Raw genomic sequence first — 13,494 nt, 5'->3', positions numbered from 1 at the left:
ATGCCTTATCTATTCTTCATGACATTACGCAAGCATTTCCGATTGCCGCCTTTTTAAAATGTTTTATTCACTCCAAACTGCACTGGGTGACTAAGTGGTTGTAGTTAGTGATCGTGACCGGTTTTCTGGCCTGTTATTTTTAGGATTGCATAAACGGGTAATATTGAATACCTTCCAGTTACTACCAATGCACTTATTCCAGTGCTAGTGGACCACAGTGGTTAGTGACAGTTTCTCATTGAATGTGTGTTACTTCCCTTAATCAGTAGAGCATTAATCATGTGGATTGATTGATCAAGACAGAGTAAGAAAGAAATACACATGAATATGTATTTTTGTCAAATCTACATTACAGTTGTATAAATTACAAAATGACCTTCACAAACATGTAACTTTTATCAAATAGCATCTGAGAAAAATTGTGTGAGGAAAAGTGCCTTTTATCTTTTCTTAAGCCAAGTGAAGCAACAAAAAACAACAGCCATAAAACATTGTACTCCTCCAATGGTTGAATCTCAGGAGAATCAAGCTAGCATCATGTAGCCATCCAATGGTTGAATCTCCGGAGAATCAAGCTAGCATCATGTAGCCATCCAATGTTTGAATCTCAGGAGAATCAAGCTAGCATCATGTAGTCATCCAATGGTTGAATCTCAGGAGAATCAAGCTAGCATCATGTAGCCATCCAATGTTTGAATCTCAGGAGAATCAAGCTAGCATCATGTCGTCATCCAAAGTACATGTAGCAATTGTTTTAAACAAAAAATGAACTACAATAAGAAACTACAGCAACTAAACCACAAAGTAATATAGAAAATAATTTCTAATTAGCTTTATTATTCCTTACGAATTATATCTGGTTCAGTAGTAAGCCACATACAGGTTATGAAATGCTATGTGTTCCATTGGTGAGGGCTCTTCTGGGAATAGGGAACTAGTGTTCCTCTGCCCACCCATGTTCCTCTGCCCACCCATGTTCCTCTGCCCACCCATGTTCCTCTGTCCACCCATGTTCCTCTGCCCACCCATGTTCCTCTGTCCACCCATGTTCCTCTGCCCACCCATGGCTAAATAACATCACTTGGTTCATTTGAGTGTTTTTGTCTGAGTTGAAGGGCTCTATTCTTGGAAGTTGCACTGATGTTATTCTGTTATTGTCCAGTTCACTATAAGTCATAGTGTAGGAGTTCCTCAGTGGTTAAATCCTAGTCAAATCATTGGAGGAATAACGTATTGATTACGATAAACAAACAATTTTTATACATTCCCATATGGCCATTGGCCAGTGGGGTAAACTATCTCTCAGTGGACTCTTCATACAGTATTTTGTTTATTAAAACATGTCCAATGGTACTGTAGATACTAGGCTTCCCTACTCATGCTAGGTACTGTAGATACTAGGCTTCCCTACTCATGCTTCTATGAAAATGTGTGCACATGACATCAGGAATGTTATATAAGAGGAAATAAAAGTCAGATAAAAATAATTTAGAAGTGATGCCGTGTCACGATACACAGTTCTGTGCTCCACGAGAGAGAGAGTACAAGCAGAACGGTGGGAGGCTCATTTCACACACATTAAGGCTGTTTTTTCTGCCCTCTAAAAATAAAAGCTAGGAAACAAGACTATGAGCTTTTCAAAGCACAAATACATAGATGTGTGTTAGCTATAGCACACATGCAGTGATGTGGCTGTGTGTCACAGCAGGCAGAGCGATTCACATAACTGTAACAAATAGATGGATGAAGTGAAGCAGAAGATGGAAGACACTCCAGAGAGCATACCATTAAACTAGCTCAATGACAAAGAATATACACATTTCCTTCCTTCCATCACAGAAACTGTTACTGGCTATTTTCTATGTTGTTAATAACATTTACCATTGGTGTTGTTAATAACATTTACTATTGCCTCTGCCTGAAAGAGAAAATATTGAGACGGTTTCAAACTTGGAAAATTCCTCCGGCAATGAAAAATATCCCTATACAAGAAATGCAATATAAATTCTTAAAAATCACTGTACTCAGGAACTATCCTCAGAGTAGAATGGATCGTCTGAACACCTGATGATGATGTCATGGGCTAGTAAACATGCCTGAGATCTCAGCTTGTGATTGTGAATTTAACATTACATACTGTTTGTGTTTTTTATGTGTTGGCTCAACTGGCATTCTTTCAGCGGACCTGTCCATGAGAGTGCAGAGACTGAGACCTGACCTCAGGTCCCTTAGACAGAGGAAATTACTCTAGTGCAAGCGGAGAAGGTTGTGTCAAGTGTGGCCTCATTGAGGTGAATGTTTAGCCTGTTGAGGGTTAAAGGGGAAGGAAGCTGCCAAGCCTCAGTACCATTGGTGCTCATGGCCTCTTTGTCTAACTCAGGGTGACCATCTCGTATTTGTCCTTGATGTTGTTCTCCTCCTGTTTCTCAGGCTCGGCATGGTGCAGCTCGATGAACAGGAAGTAAACGGCGGCTCCCACCACTCCTCCCACCATGGGCCCCACTACTGGGATCCACCACCAGCAGCCTCCAGCACTGCACAGACCAGATGAGATATACATGCAGGGGTTTAGGAGTTTACATTTAACTTTGTAGTGAGTAAGTTAAAATAAAACATTTAATACCAAATACACTGAGTGTACAAAACATTAGGAACACCTGCTTTATCCATGACATAGCCTGAGCAAGTGAATCCAAGTGAAAGCTATGATCCCTTATAATGTCACTTGTTAAATCCACTTCAATCAGTATAGATGAAGGGGAAGAGATAGGTTAAAGAAGGATGTTTAAGCCTTGAGAGAACATGGTTTGTGTATGTGTGCCATTCAGAGGGTGAATGGGCAAGACAAAAGATTTAAGTCTCTTTGAGGCGCACCAGTTTGAGTGTGTCAAGAACTGCAACGCTGCTGGGTTTTTCATGCTCAAAAGTTTCCCGTGTGAATCAAGAATGGTCCACCACTTAAAGGACATCCAACCAAGTTGACACAACTGTGGGAAGCATTGTCATCAACATGGGCAAGCATCCCTGTGGAACGCTTTCGACACCTTGTAGAGTCCATGCCCCAATGAATTGAGGCTGTTCTGAGAGCCAAAGGGGGTGCAACTCAGTAATGTTTTGCACACTATCTGCAGGGTAAATAGTGGTCACCTGCGTTAAAGGGACAGTGTCACGCCCTGGTCTTAGTATTTTGTGTTTTAGATAATTAGTTGGTCAGGCCAGGGTGTGACATGGGTTTATGTTATTGTGTTGTTGTATTGGGGTTTTTGTAGGCATTGGCATTGTGGTTGATTAGGGGTGTGTTTAGTATAGGTTTGGCTGCCTGAGGCGGTTCTCAATCAGAGTCAGGTGATTCTCGTTGTCTCTGATTGGGAACTGTATTTAGGTAGCCTGGGTTTCACTTTGTATTTCATGGGTGATTGTTCCTGTCTCTGTGTAGTTTCACTAGATAGGCTGTAATTAGGTTTCACGTTCCGTTTTGTTGTTATTTATTTATATCAGTTATTTCATGTACCGCGATTCATTTGTTTCATTAAAAAACATGAGTAACCAACACGCTGCATTTCGGTCCGACTCTCATTCAACAAACGAAGAACGCCGTTACAGACAGTGCAGTCAAAAACATGATTTACCTGTTTATTTTATGATATCTCCACACTATGAGGTGTAAAAAACACTCTGAAATTGTGAAAAATATTATAATGCCCTTTAAGAGTAAGAGATTATTGAAAAAATGCTTGGAGTTTCAGCCTGTTCAGGTGGGATGCAGTTTTTGGCCAACAGCATTAAATCATAACCTGATCTAATTATTCAGACCAATGACCAGTTGTCTTGTATTTGCATATGTAACCTCCTAATTTGAAGGAGTAAGCAGGGATGATCCTATCCACCAATCAGGGATGTGTATGAAAATATATTTAAATTTTTATCAACACGCCCACACAATCAGACATCCTAATCAATAGCAAAAGGAGGCTCTGGGTAATAAATGATACAAATATATTTGTTGTTATTTTCATGTGATACAGTGATGATTTAAAAATACATTGAAAAAGACACTGCATGGGGCTTTAAAGCGGCCCAGGAACGTGCCATGATCTGGGGTACGCTACTGTACATTACACAGGAGGTTGGTGGCACCTTAATTGGGGAGGATGGGCTTGTGGTAATGGCTGGAGCGGAATCAGTGGAATGGTATCAAATACATCAAACACACAGACCATTCCATTTGCTCCGTTCCAGCCATTATTATGAGCCGTCCTCCCCTCAGCAGCCTCCACTGGTACATTGGGAGCAGATTCCACAACTACCTTTTGTTAATTTACACAGTAAGACTCCCTGGATAGGCTCTCTCTAATCTCTACCTCTCACTACTCCTCTACACTCTCTCACATCTTCGGGATCAGTGTCCCTTCCACGGGATGCTTGAGCTAATGTAGGCTAATGCGATTAGCATGAAGTTGTAAGTAACAGGAAAATTTCCCAGGACATAGACATATCTGATATTGGCAGAAAGCTTAAATTCTTGTTAATCTTTGTTAGTCAAATTTACAGTAGCTATTACAGTGAAATAATACCATGCTATTGTTTGAGGAGTGTGTACAATTTTGAACATGAAAAGTTATTGATAAACAAATTAGGCACATTTGAGCAGTCTTGAGTCAACATTTTTAACAGAAATGCAATGGTTCATCAGATCAGTCTAAACGGTGCACATAAACTGCTGCCATCTAATGGCCAAAATCTAAATTGCACCTGGGCTGGAATAATACATTATGGCCTTTCTCTTGCATTTCAAAGATGATGGTACAAAAAAAAAATGCAAAAGAACGGTTGGCTTTTCTTTGTATTATCTTTTACAATATCTATTGTGTTATAATCTACTATATTCCTTTCACTTTTCCACAAACTATATCCTTGCTTCAGGGCCTGAGCTACAGGTAGATTTGGGTATGTCATTTTAGGTGAAAATGTAAAAAAAAGGGGCGGATCCTTAAGAGGTTCCGATCTGCCTGCTAATCTATTGATCCAACTATACATAAAGTTGATCTGTTCCCACTCCCCACCAATCTGTTTCTATTAATGCCTAATTCTAATTGGGCTTTACAGATTTGCCAGTTATCTTAATAGCAGGTAATAGTAAAAGCCTAACAATTTCCAATGACCCCCAGATCACCCCTCAAATTCCCACCTAAACAGCTCTTTGCTACTGTAGCCTACGTAGTACATGTCCTGATTCTGTCCTGAACTGAACGCTTGATCACCTCAGGGCAACTCCTTGATAGAGATTAGCCTCCCTCTGCTAGTACTGACTATTTGGATCCTGTGGGTGAAAGGGACTGAATTACCAGCACTGACATGACAAGGCCCAGGTAGGAAAACAGACAGTGTCTGAACAGGCTGTGTTTAGCTGCTAAACTACCAGGGGGTGGATGCAGACTACATGGCTGGTGGATTAGGGTGTGTAATCCATGGGCAGAGCCAGGGTGACTAACCATATCCCATGATCAGGCCTGATGTTGGACAGACACACGGGGTCACACAATGACGTCTCGTAGACATGGCACCCTCTCAGCTCTTCCTACTGATGTCAAAGGAAAGTGCCACTGTAGCTGGTCCTATTGCATTTAGTTTCCTTACAGAGATTCAGTGAATGTAATGTATGGTGGATGGAATGTACGCTATATATCCTACTATCACCCTTATACATCTCTAACTTAACATCGTGATTACAACTGTGTGTGCTGCTAAAACAGCTGAGATTTAAGGGATGTACTTAAACCTATATTTCAAATGGGCAGATTACGTCAAATTTGTGTGATGTAAATCTCAGGGCCGCAGGTTTATGTGCGCATTAGCGGGAACTAATCTTAAATGTATACGTATATGGATAATTTCATGTAGACATAGGATCTTAATTTGAGTCAGCTTGCTACAGCAGGAAAGGAATCCTGCAGCAACAGGAAATTATAATTCATGGACATTTTTGTAGGGGTTCATACATTGTTCGTAAGGGAAAATCAAGTCTTTAATCTCAAAGTGGAAATTACAAACTTTAGAAACCTTTTTAAACTTCAAATACACTACAAGTTTTTAATGTCCTGCATTGCAGGAGAGTTCTCCTATAACAGGGTGATCAAATGAAGATCCTACATCTGTATGCAGAACATCTGGTAAGATGTAGTGTGAACACGGTATAAAGTAGAGGGTCAAATACTGTACGTTAACATTTCCCACCCCAGTAGGGGACCCCCCGCCATTGCACACAATTGTTCTATTCTAGCTCCAGCACTTCTGTTTCAGCTTGTGATTTAACCGACCAGCCCATTCCCGATGAATCAGGTGTACTGTGCTAGTGCTGGAATAGAACAAATATGTGCAATGGCGGGGCTCCCCAAAAGTGCAGGTTGGGAAACTGTTGACTTTGGCCATTAGATCAGACAGCGCCCTCTTCTGAAGGGAAGTCTATAGTGCACTGGCAGAGAGGTCCCTCATATCCTTCACATTTATCTTATGTAACTCTTCTTTAGCCCAGCTCTCATTGTTGAATAACTGCTTGTGAATTGCTTCACCCAGCTTTCTCTAGGGACTATGGAAGTTTGCATGGCAAAGTACAGACATTGCAGCCGATGACCGCTTTGCTTATCTAGTGTAAATAAATACCCAAAGACCAGGGACAGCTTTGAGGAGTGATGGCAGAGAGAGGGAGTCTGCCTCTGACAGTAGGACATACAATGGTGCCATTTTTCTGTTATATGAAGCATGGAATATTTATGTGCGGAGAAATAATCTTACTCTGCCCGCTCACGTCTCCAAGCCTTTTTGAAAATGCAGGAGATACAAGAGGTTGCTGGAAATATTGATTGAGATTGTCAGAAGAGCAGAGATAGCGATAGAGCCGCATACTCCAACTCTTCCTGAAGGAGAGAAGGAGGCCAGGCCACTGGCATTCACTCCCATGTTTCTCACACTGTGTGCCTAACTCCCAGCCACTGCTGTGGAGGAGGACTGAAAAGCAGCATAATGTGCCTGCAGCTCCTCTTGGCATGCCCAGACCAGAGAGGGGCTTTCCTGTCACACACACACATACTCTGTTTCTGTGTTTTCGTGAATCTTTCAATCTTCTACTGTAAAGTGATTTTTTAGGAGACTAAAGCTCATTTTCAATTTCAAAGGGTTTCCGGGCAAAAGGCATCTAACAATGTTTGTGAAACGCTACTGTACTTATGGAGGCCATCCAGCTCTCATTTGTGGAACTTGTCTTCTCTCTAGTATAAGCATTGTTGGAAATTACCGGAACACCTCCATGCCCCAACCGGCCACAGCAGTGAAGAGCCTTGGGCCCAGGTCTCTAGCAGGGTTGATGGGATAGCCACAGTTGAGTCCCATGGACACTCCGATGGCCATGATGATCAGGCCAATGCACAGTGGCTCCATCCCTTTAGGAGCTCCAATGTTCTTCCCATCAATAATGGCCAGAATGCACAGGATCAAGGCAGCTGTTCCTATTACCTGGAGACAAGGCATCAGCCATGAGTTTGAGATAGCAATGATCAAAACAGAAAATTGACAGACATACAGATGTAGGATCTTAATTTGAACCATTTTGCTACAGCAGGAAAATAATCCTGCAGCATCAGGAAATATGAATTGTTGTGTAGATTATAATTAAAGGGATAGTTTACTCAAATTACAAAATTACATACTGGTTTACTCAACCTGTAAGTAGCCTATGGACAAGGTATGACAGCAGTCCATGCTTTGGTTTAGATTCCCTGGCAGTGGCTGTCATTGTTTACAAGTGCTAACAGCCTAATTAAACATTGAATACACTGCAATACACTTTCCTGCTGTGCAGAAAAATTTGCAGCAACAAAAGAGTGATCAAATTAAGATCCTACATCTGTATTCAGTATATTCATCACCGCTACAAAATGAACCATCTGTAGCTGCTGCTCATGCTGTCAATGTGATGCTTCCACCAATATAGAAAAGACAGCCTCTCATAATAGCATAACAGTGGTATTCTTTGTAGCTTTTTATGTAATGGTAGATGATAATAGGAGTTGGATACCAGACAGTGACAGAGGGAGAATGGCTTGTTGTTATGGTCTGGGTTTTATAATGACTGTCTGTGGCCAGCAGGACTAATTTGCTGTGATGACCTGTGACCGTCTATTCTTTAGCCTAAGCCTATAATGGGGCTTCCCCTTTCCCCTGGATGAAGGATAGATGAGACAGCTTTAAAGTCTTTTGAACAGAATCCATATGGTTAGATATTAGCAGCAAATGTTATCTTGGGATAAAAACAGTCAACAACTCAACAATTGCATTAATTACTGTTCATAGAGGGGAAAACGACTGCTTGAATGTTTGCTTCTATTAGCCAGTTAATGATTGTTTTCTGATTATAATTTGACCCCCTACCCACACACACACCTAACCACATAACCACGTAACCACATAACCACATAACCACACACACGCACACGCACACGCACACGCACACACACACACACACACACACACACACACACACACACACACACACACACACACACACACAAACCCAACCACCTAACCACATAACCACACACACACATATACACACACATATACACACACATACACACACACACACACACACACACACACACACACACACACACACACACACACACACACACACACACACACACACAGGGTTTGGCTGAATTCGAATTAAAGGCAGTCAATTTAGGAAGTAAACTACAATTAAATAATTGAAAAAATTGCATTTATTTTCAAAGACTTCTCAATAAACTGAAAAGTAAAGCTATTTAAATGAAAAGTTTTAAAATATCCTTAATTTCATGTAAATCTCACTGCCTTCAATTCGAAACCAAACCTGTATGTGCACACTCAGCTCTTAGGTATTCAACACAGATGGTTGTTTTTGCTCAGCCAGTATTGCTCACAATATATGTATGAGAGCAACAGCTGTTCCGGACGACTGTGTGATCATGCTCTCCGTTGCCCGATTTGAGTAAGAACTTTAAAACAGGGTAACATTCACAAGGATTACCAGGATGCCTACTCAGAGCATGAGCTGACCAGCTGGCAAGTGTCTTCACTGACATATTCAACCTCTCCCTGACACATTCTGTAATACCTACATGTTTCAAGCAGCCCACCATAGTCCCTGTGTCCAAGAATTCAAGGTAACCTGTAAATGACTATCACCCCATACCCCGTATCACATCTGTAGCCATGAAATGCTTTAAAATGCTGGTGATGGTTCAAATCAACATCATCCCAGACACCCTGGACTCACTCTAATTCGCTTCCCTCCCCAACAGATCCACAGATGATGCAATCTCTATTGCATTCCACACTGCCCTCTCCCACCTGGACAAGAGGAACATCTATGTGAGAATGCTGTTCAATGACTCAGCTCAGCATTCAACACCATAGTGCCCTCAAGCTCATCACTAAGCTAAGAACCCTGGGACTGAACACCTCCCTCTGAAACTGGATCCTGGACTTCCAGATGGCCAACCCTAGGTGGTGAGGGTAGGCAACAACACATCCGCCATACTGACCCTCAACACGGGGGTCAGAGACCTGTCAGGACCAGGACAACAAACTCTCCTTCAACGTCAGCAAGACTAAGGAGCAGATCATGGACTACAGGAAACAGAGGGCCGAACATGCTCCCATTCACTTCAACGGGGCTGTAGTGGAGGGGGTCGAGACTTTCAAGTTCATCAGTGTCCATATCACTAAGGATCTATCATGGTCCACACACACCAACACAGTCGTGAAGAGGGCACAACAACTCCTCTTCCCCTTCAGGAGGCTGAAAAGATTTGGCATGGGCCCTCAGATCCCCCAAAAGTTCTACTGTTGCACCACTGAGAGCATCTTGACTGGCTGCATCACTGCTTGGTATGGCAACTGCTTGGCATCAAACCACAAGCCGGTACAGAGGGTAGTGCGTACGGCCCAGGACATCACTGGGGCTAAGCTTCCTGACATCCAGGACTTCTACTCCAGGCGGTGTCAGAAGAAGGCCCTGAAAATTTTAAAAGATTCCAGACACCCAAGTCATAGACTGTTCTCTCTACTACTGCATGGCAAGTGGTACTGATGCACCAAGTCTGGAACCAACAGGACCCTGAACAGTTTCTACCCCCAAGCCACTAGACTGCTAAGTAGTAAGTTAAACAGTTAACCAATTAGCTACCCAGATGATCTGCATTGACCTTTTTTGCTCTAACCTTCTTTACTCATGACATCTGCTGCTGCTACTGTTTATTATATATCTTGTTGCTTAGTCACTTTATTCCTAGCTATATGTACATATCTACCTCAATTACCTCATACCTATCGACTCGGTACTGGTACCCCGTGTACATAGCCAAGTTATCGTTATTCATTGTGTATTTATTATTACTTCTATTATGTGTTATTACTTTTCTATTATTTCTCTATTTTCTCTCTCTCTGCGTTGTTGGGAAGGGCCCGTAAGTAAGCATTTCACTCTTCGTCTACACCTGTTGGTTACGAACCATGTGACAGCTAACATTTGATTTGATACTGTTCACAATGTCCGCTTAGTTACTTACACTTAACATGACTGATCTAAATGCATTTGGGGGACCGAGGGGCGCAGTGCTCTAAGGCACTGTATCGCAGTGCTAGAGGCGTAACTACAGACCCGGGTTCAATCTTGGGCAGTATTACAATCGGCCGTGATCAGGAGTCCCATAGGGCGGTGCACAATTGGCCCAGCATCGTCCATGTTAGGGTTAGTTTGGCCGGGATAGGCCGTCATTGTAAATAAAAATGTGTTCTTAACTGACTTGCCTGGTTAAATAAATTAATGCTCACGTGCACATTCACTTATATACATACAATTACACATTTACTGACATGTTCTAGCTCAGGGACTTCAACCATAAATCAGGGTGTGTGCCTGTGCGGCTCATATCATTCAGTAACAAAGAGTATTAGGATATGGTTAGATAACCATTGATGGTGCATCTCTCACCTGGTCTACGAATCCTCCAAGGACTGAGATGTGCTTGGCAGGGTAGGATGCCCATATATTAGCTGTGGCATTGACGCCAGTAACTTGCATAACTCCTCCTGTGTATTCCATTAAGGCATCTACGGAAAAGAGAATAGTAGAATTAGCCGTTGAGTTTTCCCAATAATGTTAGTGTTCGTAATAACCTATAATGTTCCCACTCCAATAATGATCAATACCTTTCCATTCAAATATCACCCTGGCTAAATGCTATGAATATGGGTTCCATTTAGAATCTCTGCATTAATGTGTATGATCATAATGATGATGATTATGATGATGGTGATGGACATGATGACAGTAACATCTACCATAATACAACCCATAGACAGCACACGATCCAGCAAAGGCACCCAGGAACTGTGCTGCCACGTAGACAGGGAACTTCTTTATTGGCAGCTTGCCCAGGACCACCATGGCCAGGGAGACTGCTGGGTTCACATGGGCCCCTGTAACAAAGGTCAAAACTGGAATTCAAAACAAGGTTCAAGCTTTTGTAGGAAGTCTGAGATACAAATGAATGAAACCACTATCCTTATCTAGTGGATTCAGTCATAGACACAATTACGGCACAACACTAGGCGGGCCCAAGGCGGGGACGGAGGCTCTGGGTGACCTTAGCGGGGCAACACTGCTGGGGGTTTCAGAGCGCCCCAAACACTAATCCCCAGCCCTGTTCCCTTACTGTGGCCACAACAGCCGGCTGAAACATCCGATCGGAATTGGGTCTGACATAATCTGCCTGAATCTGCTTAAGGCTCGCGCAAACTGCATGTCATTGGAAGGACCCGGCCATGACACACCTCCGCTAACAAGGGTTCTGGTTTACTCTGCCTGTAAATTAGCATCGCCAACATAGGAGTGAAAAGGAGTGGGGGAAACAGAAGTGTGTTGTCTTCCACTTGGAGAGGCTAGCCTGGCTGGGAAGGCTGGAGACTCATGCCCCAGTAAAGCTCATTAGTCCAATACCTGTGATCATCATCAGAGATGTCACCTAACAGCGTGAAGGCTTCTCATCCACACATGGGCCCCAGGGTTGAATGGCCCAATCATGCAGTAAGGGTTCCTATACTGTAGCCTACGACACACTCCATTCTTCCTGAATTCATTTTCGCTCAAGGAAGCTCCTCAATTAATGATTCATCCACATTCATCCAAACATGGCATAAATGTTGGCTTCCCAACACTCTGGTCTGATGTGCTGTAGCTGTAAACCAGGCATTGAGGATGAGGGGTGGTCATGAGTTGAGCATTAGAGATACAGTACAAAGACTAAGCTCACACTCTGCCAACACTGGATGTTCTAAGATGAAAGCACATTGAGTATGGCTCATATAACACTCATATTAGCTCATATGCTACAGTGTTCATATTATCCCGGGGGTGGGCATTAAAAGCTTTAATCACGTCGTTGCTCTTTTATGTCCCAATTGTGATGGAAATTATCACGGCAATTTCAAATTACAACTCATCATCCCCCATTACGTAAAGCCTCGCTGAGACATAATGAAACCCTTGATTGCTGATTAAAAAGCGCTCTCCACCTTGCTCAGCAAGCTCACCTAAGGCAGCGTGACTTTTAAAAAGTAATTCCCCCTAATGTTATCCCTCTGTGCCATTATTGCTGCTGAAGCGAGAAGGAGAGGGCGATCCTTGCTTTAATCTCTATGGAATGTACCCAATAAAGTTCCCCTGGACATGAGGACACACAACTCCAGCCTTGTAAATCTAGCCGGCACACTTCATCATCTGACATCAAGAAGCAGCCAGGCATTAGGAATGGGTAATCGAGCTATTACATATTTCTTCCATTTCCTCTGTGCCTCTCCCCCAGTTCGGGTAATACTAAATGGTACCCACGTTGAGTCCAGACTGCTATGGAATACTAAGATGATGTTCTCTGCATCATTTTGCCATGTTGATGAGTCTCTAGTGATGACCTAGGTCTCCACAGTCCATTTCTGTTACTGTGTGTGGACTTTTCCCCAGGACATAAGTCAGAGAGTGCTAGTGATCCATGGCTGTACACTTTACTTTCTCTCCTGTGATCTACCTGACAATAGGGATGGACATCATCTCCCCCTTTCTCAAACAATGAACACGTGAACATGTGGATGTGAGGACATCCATGGAGCCGTAACACACAGTTACCCAGACATGTGGGAAGTACTGTACATGTTGTCCTTTAAGAGTTTAGTACCTGAGAGCAAAGAGAGCCAGACATCCATGGTCAAAGTTCATGGCAAAGTAAAGCCTTTTCATCAAAGACAAACAACCATTGATGACCGTTGAGTCCTGCTCACATATTTTAACCCAAAACCCTTTTTAATATTAAGATCCTTTAATTTGTCAATTGCACAAAATTTGACTTCTGCTTTTAACCCCTCTGAGACACACATGAGCAGGTTTTTGGAGAGGTGCACGGG

General features: G+C 42.6%; 1 protein-coding gene across 1 annotated transcript; it reads right to left on the bottom strand.

Moving 5' to 3' along the window:
- Positions 1-1,237: 1,237 nt before the first annotated feature.
- On the bottom strand, positions 1,238-11,530 carry LOC135559041 (aquaporin-9-like). The gene is made up of 4 exons (XM_064993364.1): positions 11,380-11,530; positions 11,030-11,148; positions 7,292-7,509; positions 1,238-2,534 (listed from the first exon to the last, which is right to left on the bottom strand). The coding sequence occupies exons 1-4, from the start codon at positions 11,483-11,485 to the stop codon at positions 2,372-2,374; spliced, it is 606 nt and encodes a 201-aa protein (XP_064849436.1). The 5' UTR covers positions 11,486-11,530; the 3' UTR covers positions 1,238-2,371.
- Between the last annotated feature and the right edge of the window lie 1,964 nt (positions 11,531-13,494).

The sequence above is a fragment of the Oncorhynchus masou genome, chromosome 2 (assembly GCF_036934945.1).
Source record: "Oncorhynchus masou masou isolate Uvic2021 chromosome 2, UVic_Omas_1.1, whole genome shotgun sequence".
Lineage (NCBI taxonomy): Eukaryota > Metazoa > Chordata > Actinopteri > Salmoniformes > Salmonidae > Oncorhynchus > Oncorhynchus masou.
The sequence above is the reverse complement of the archived record's forward strand: the minus strand, read 5'-3'. Positions and strand labels throughout refer to the sequence as shown.

What these genes read in the sequence shown, in the direction of transcription:
- LOC135559041 (XM_064993364.1), bottom strand. Translation starts at nt 11,485, where the DNA reads ATGGTGGTCCTGGGCAAGCTGCCAATAAAGAAGTTCCCTGTCTACGTG. An exon ending in TTGGAGGATTCGTAGACCAG is followed by an intron (nt 7,510 to 11,029) that starts GTGAGAGATGCA and finishes CCTTGTCTCCAG; the next exon opens with GTAATAGGAACAGCTGCCTT. An exon ending in TGGGGCATGGAGGTGTTCCG is followed by an intron (nt 2,535 to 7,291) that starts GTAATTTCCAAC and finishes TGGTCTGTGCAG; the next exon opens with TGCTGGAGGCTGCTGGTGGT.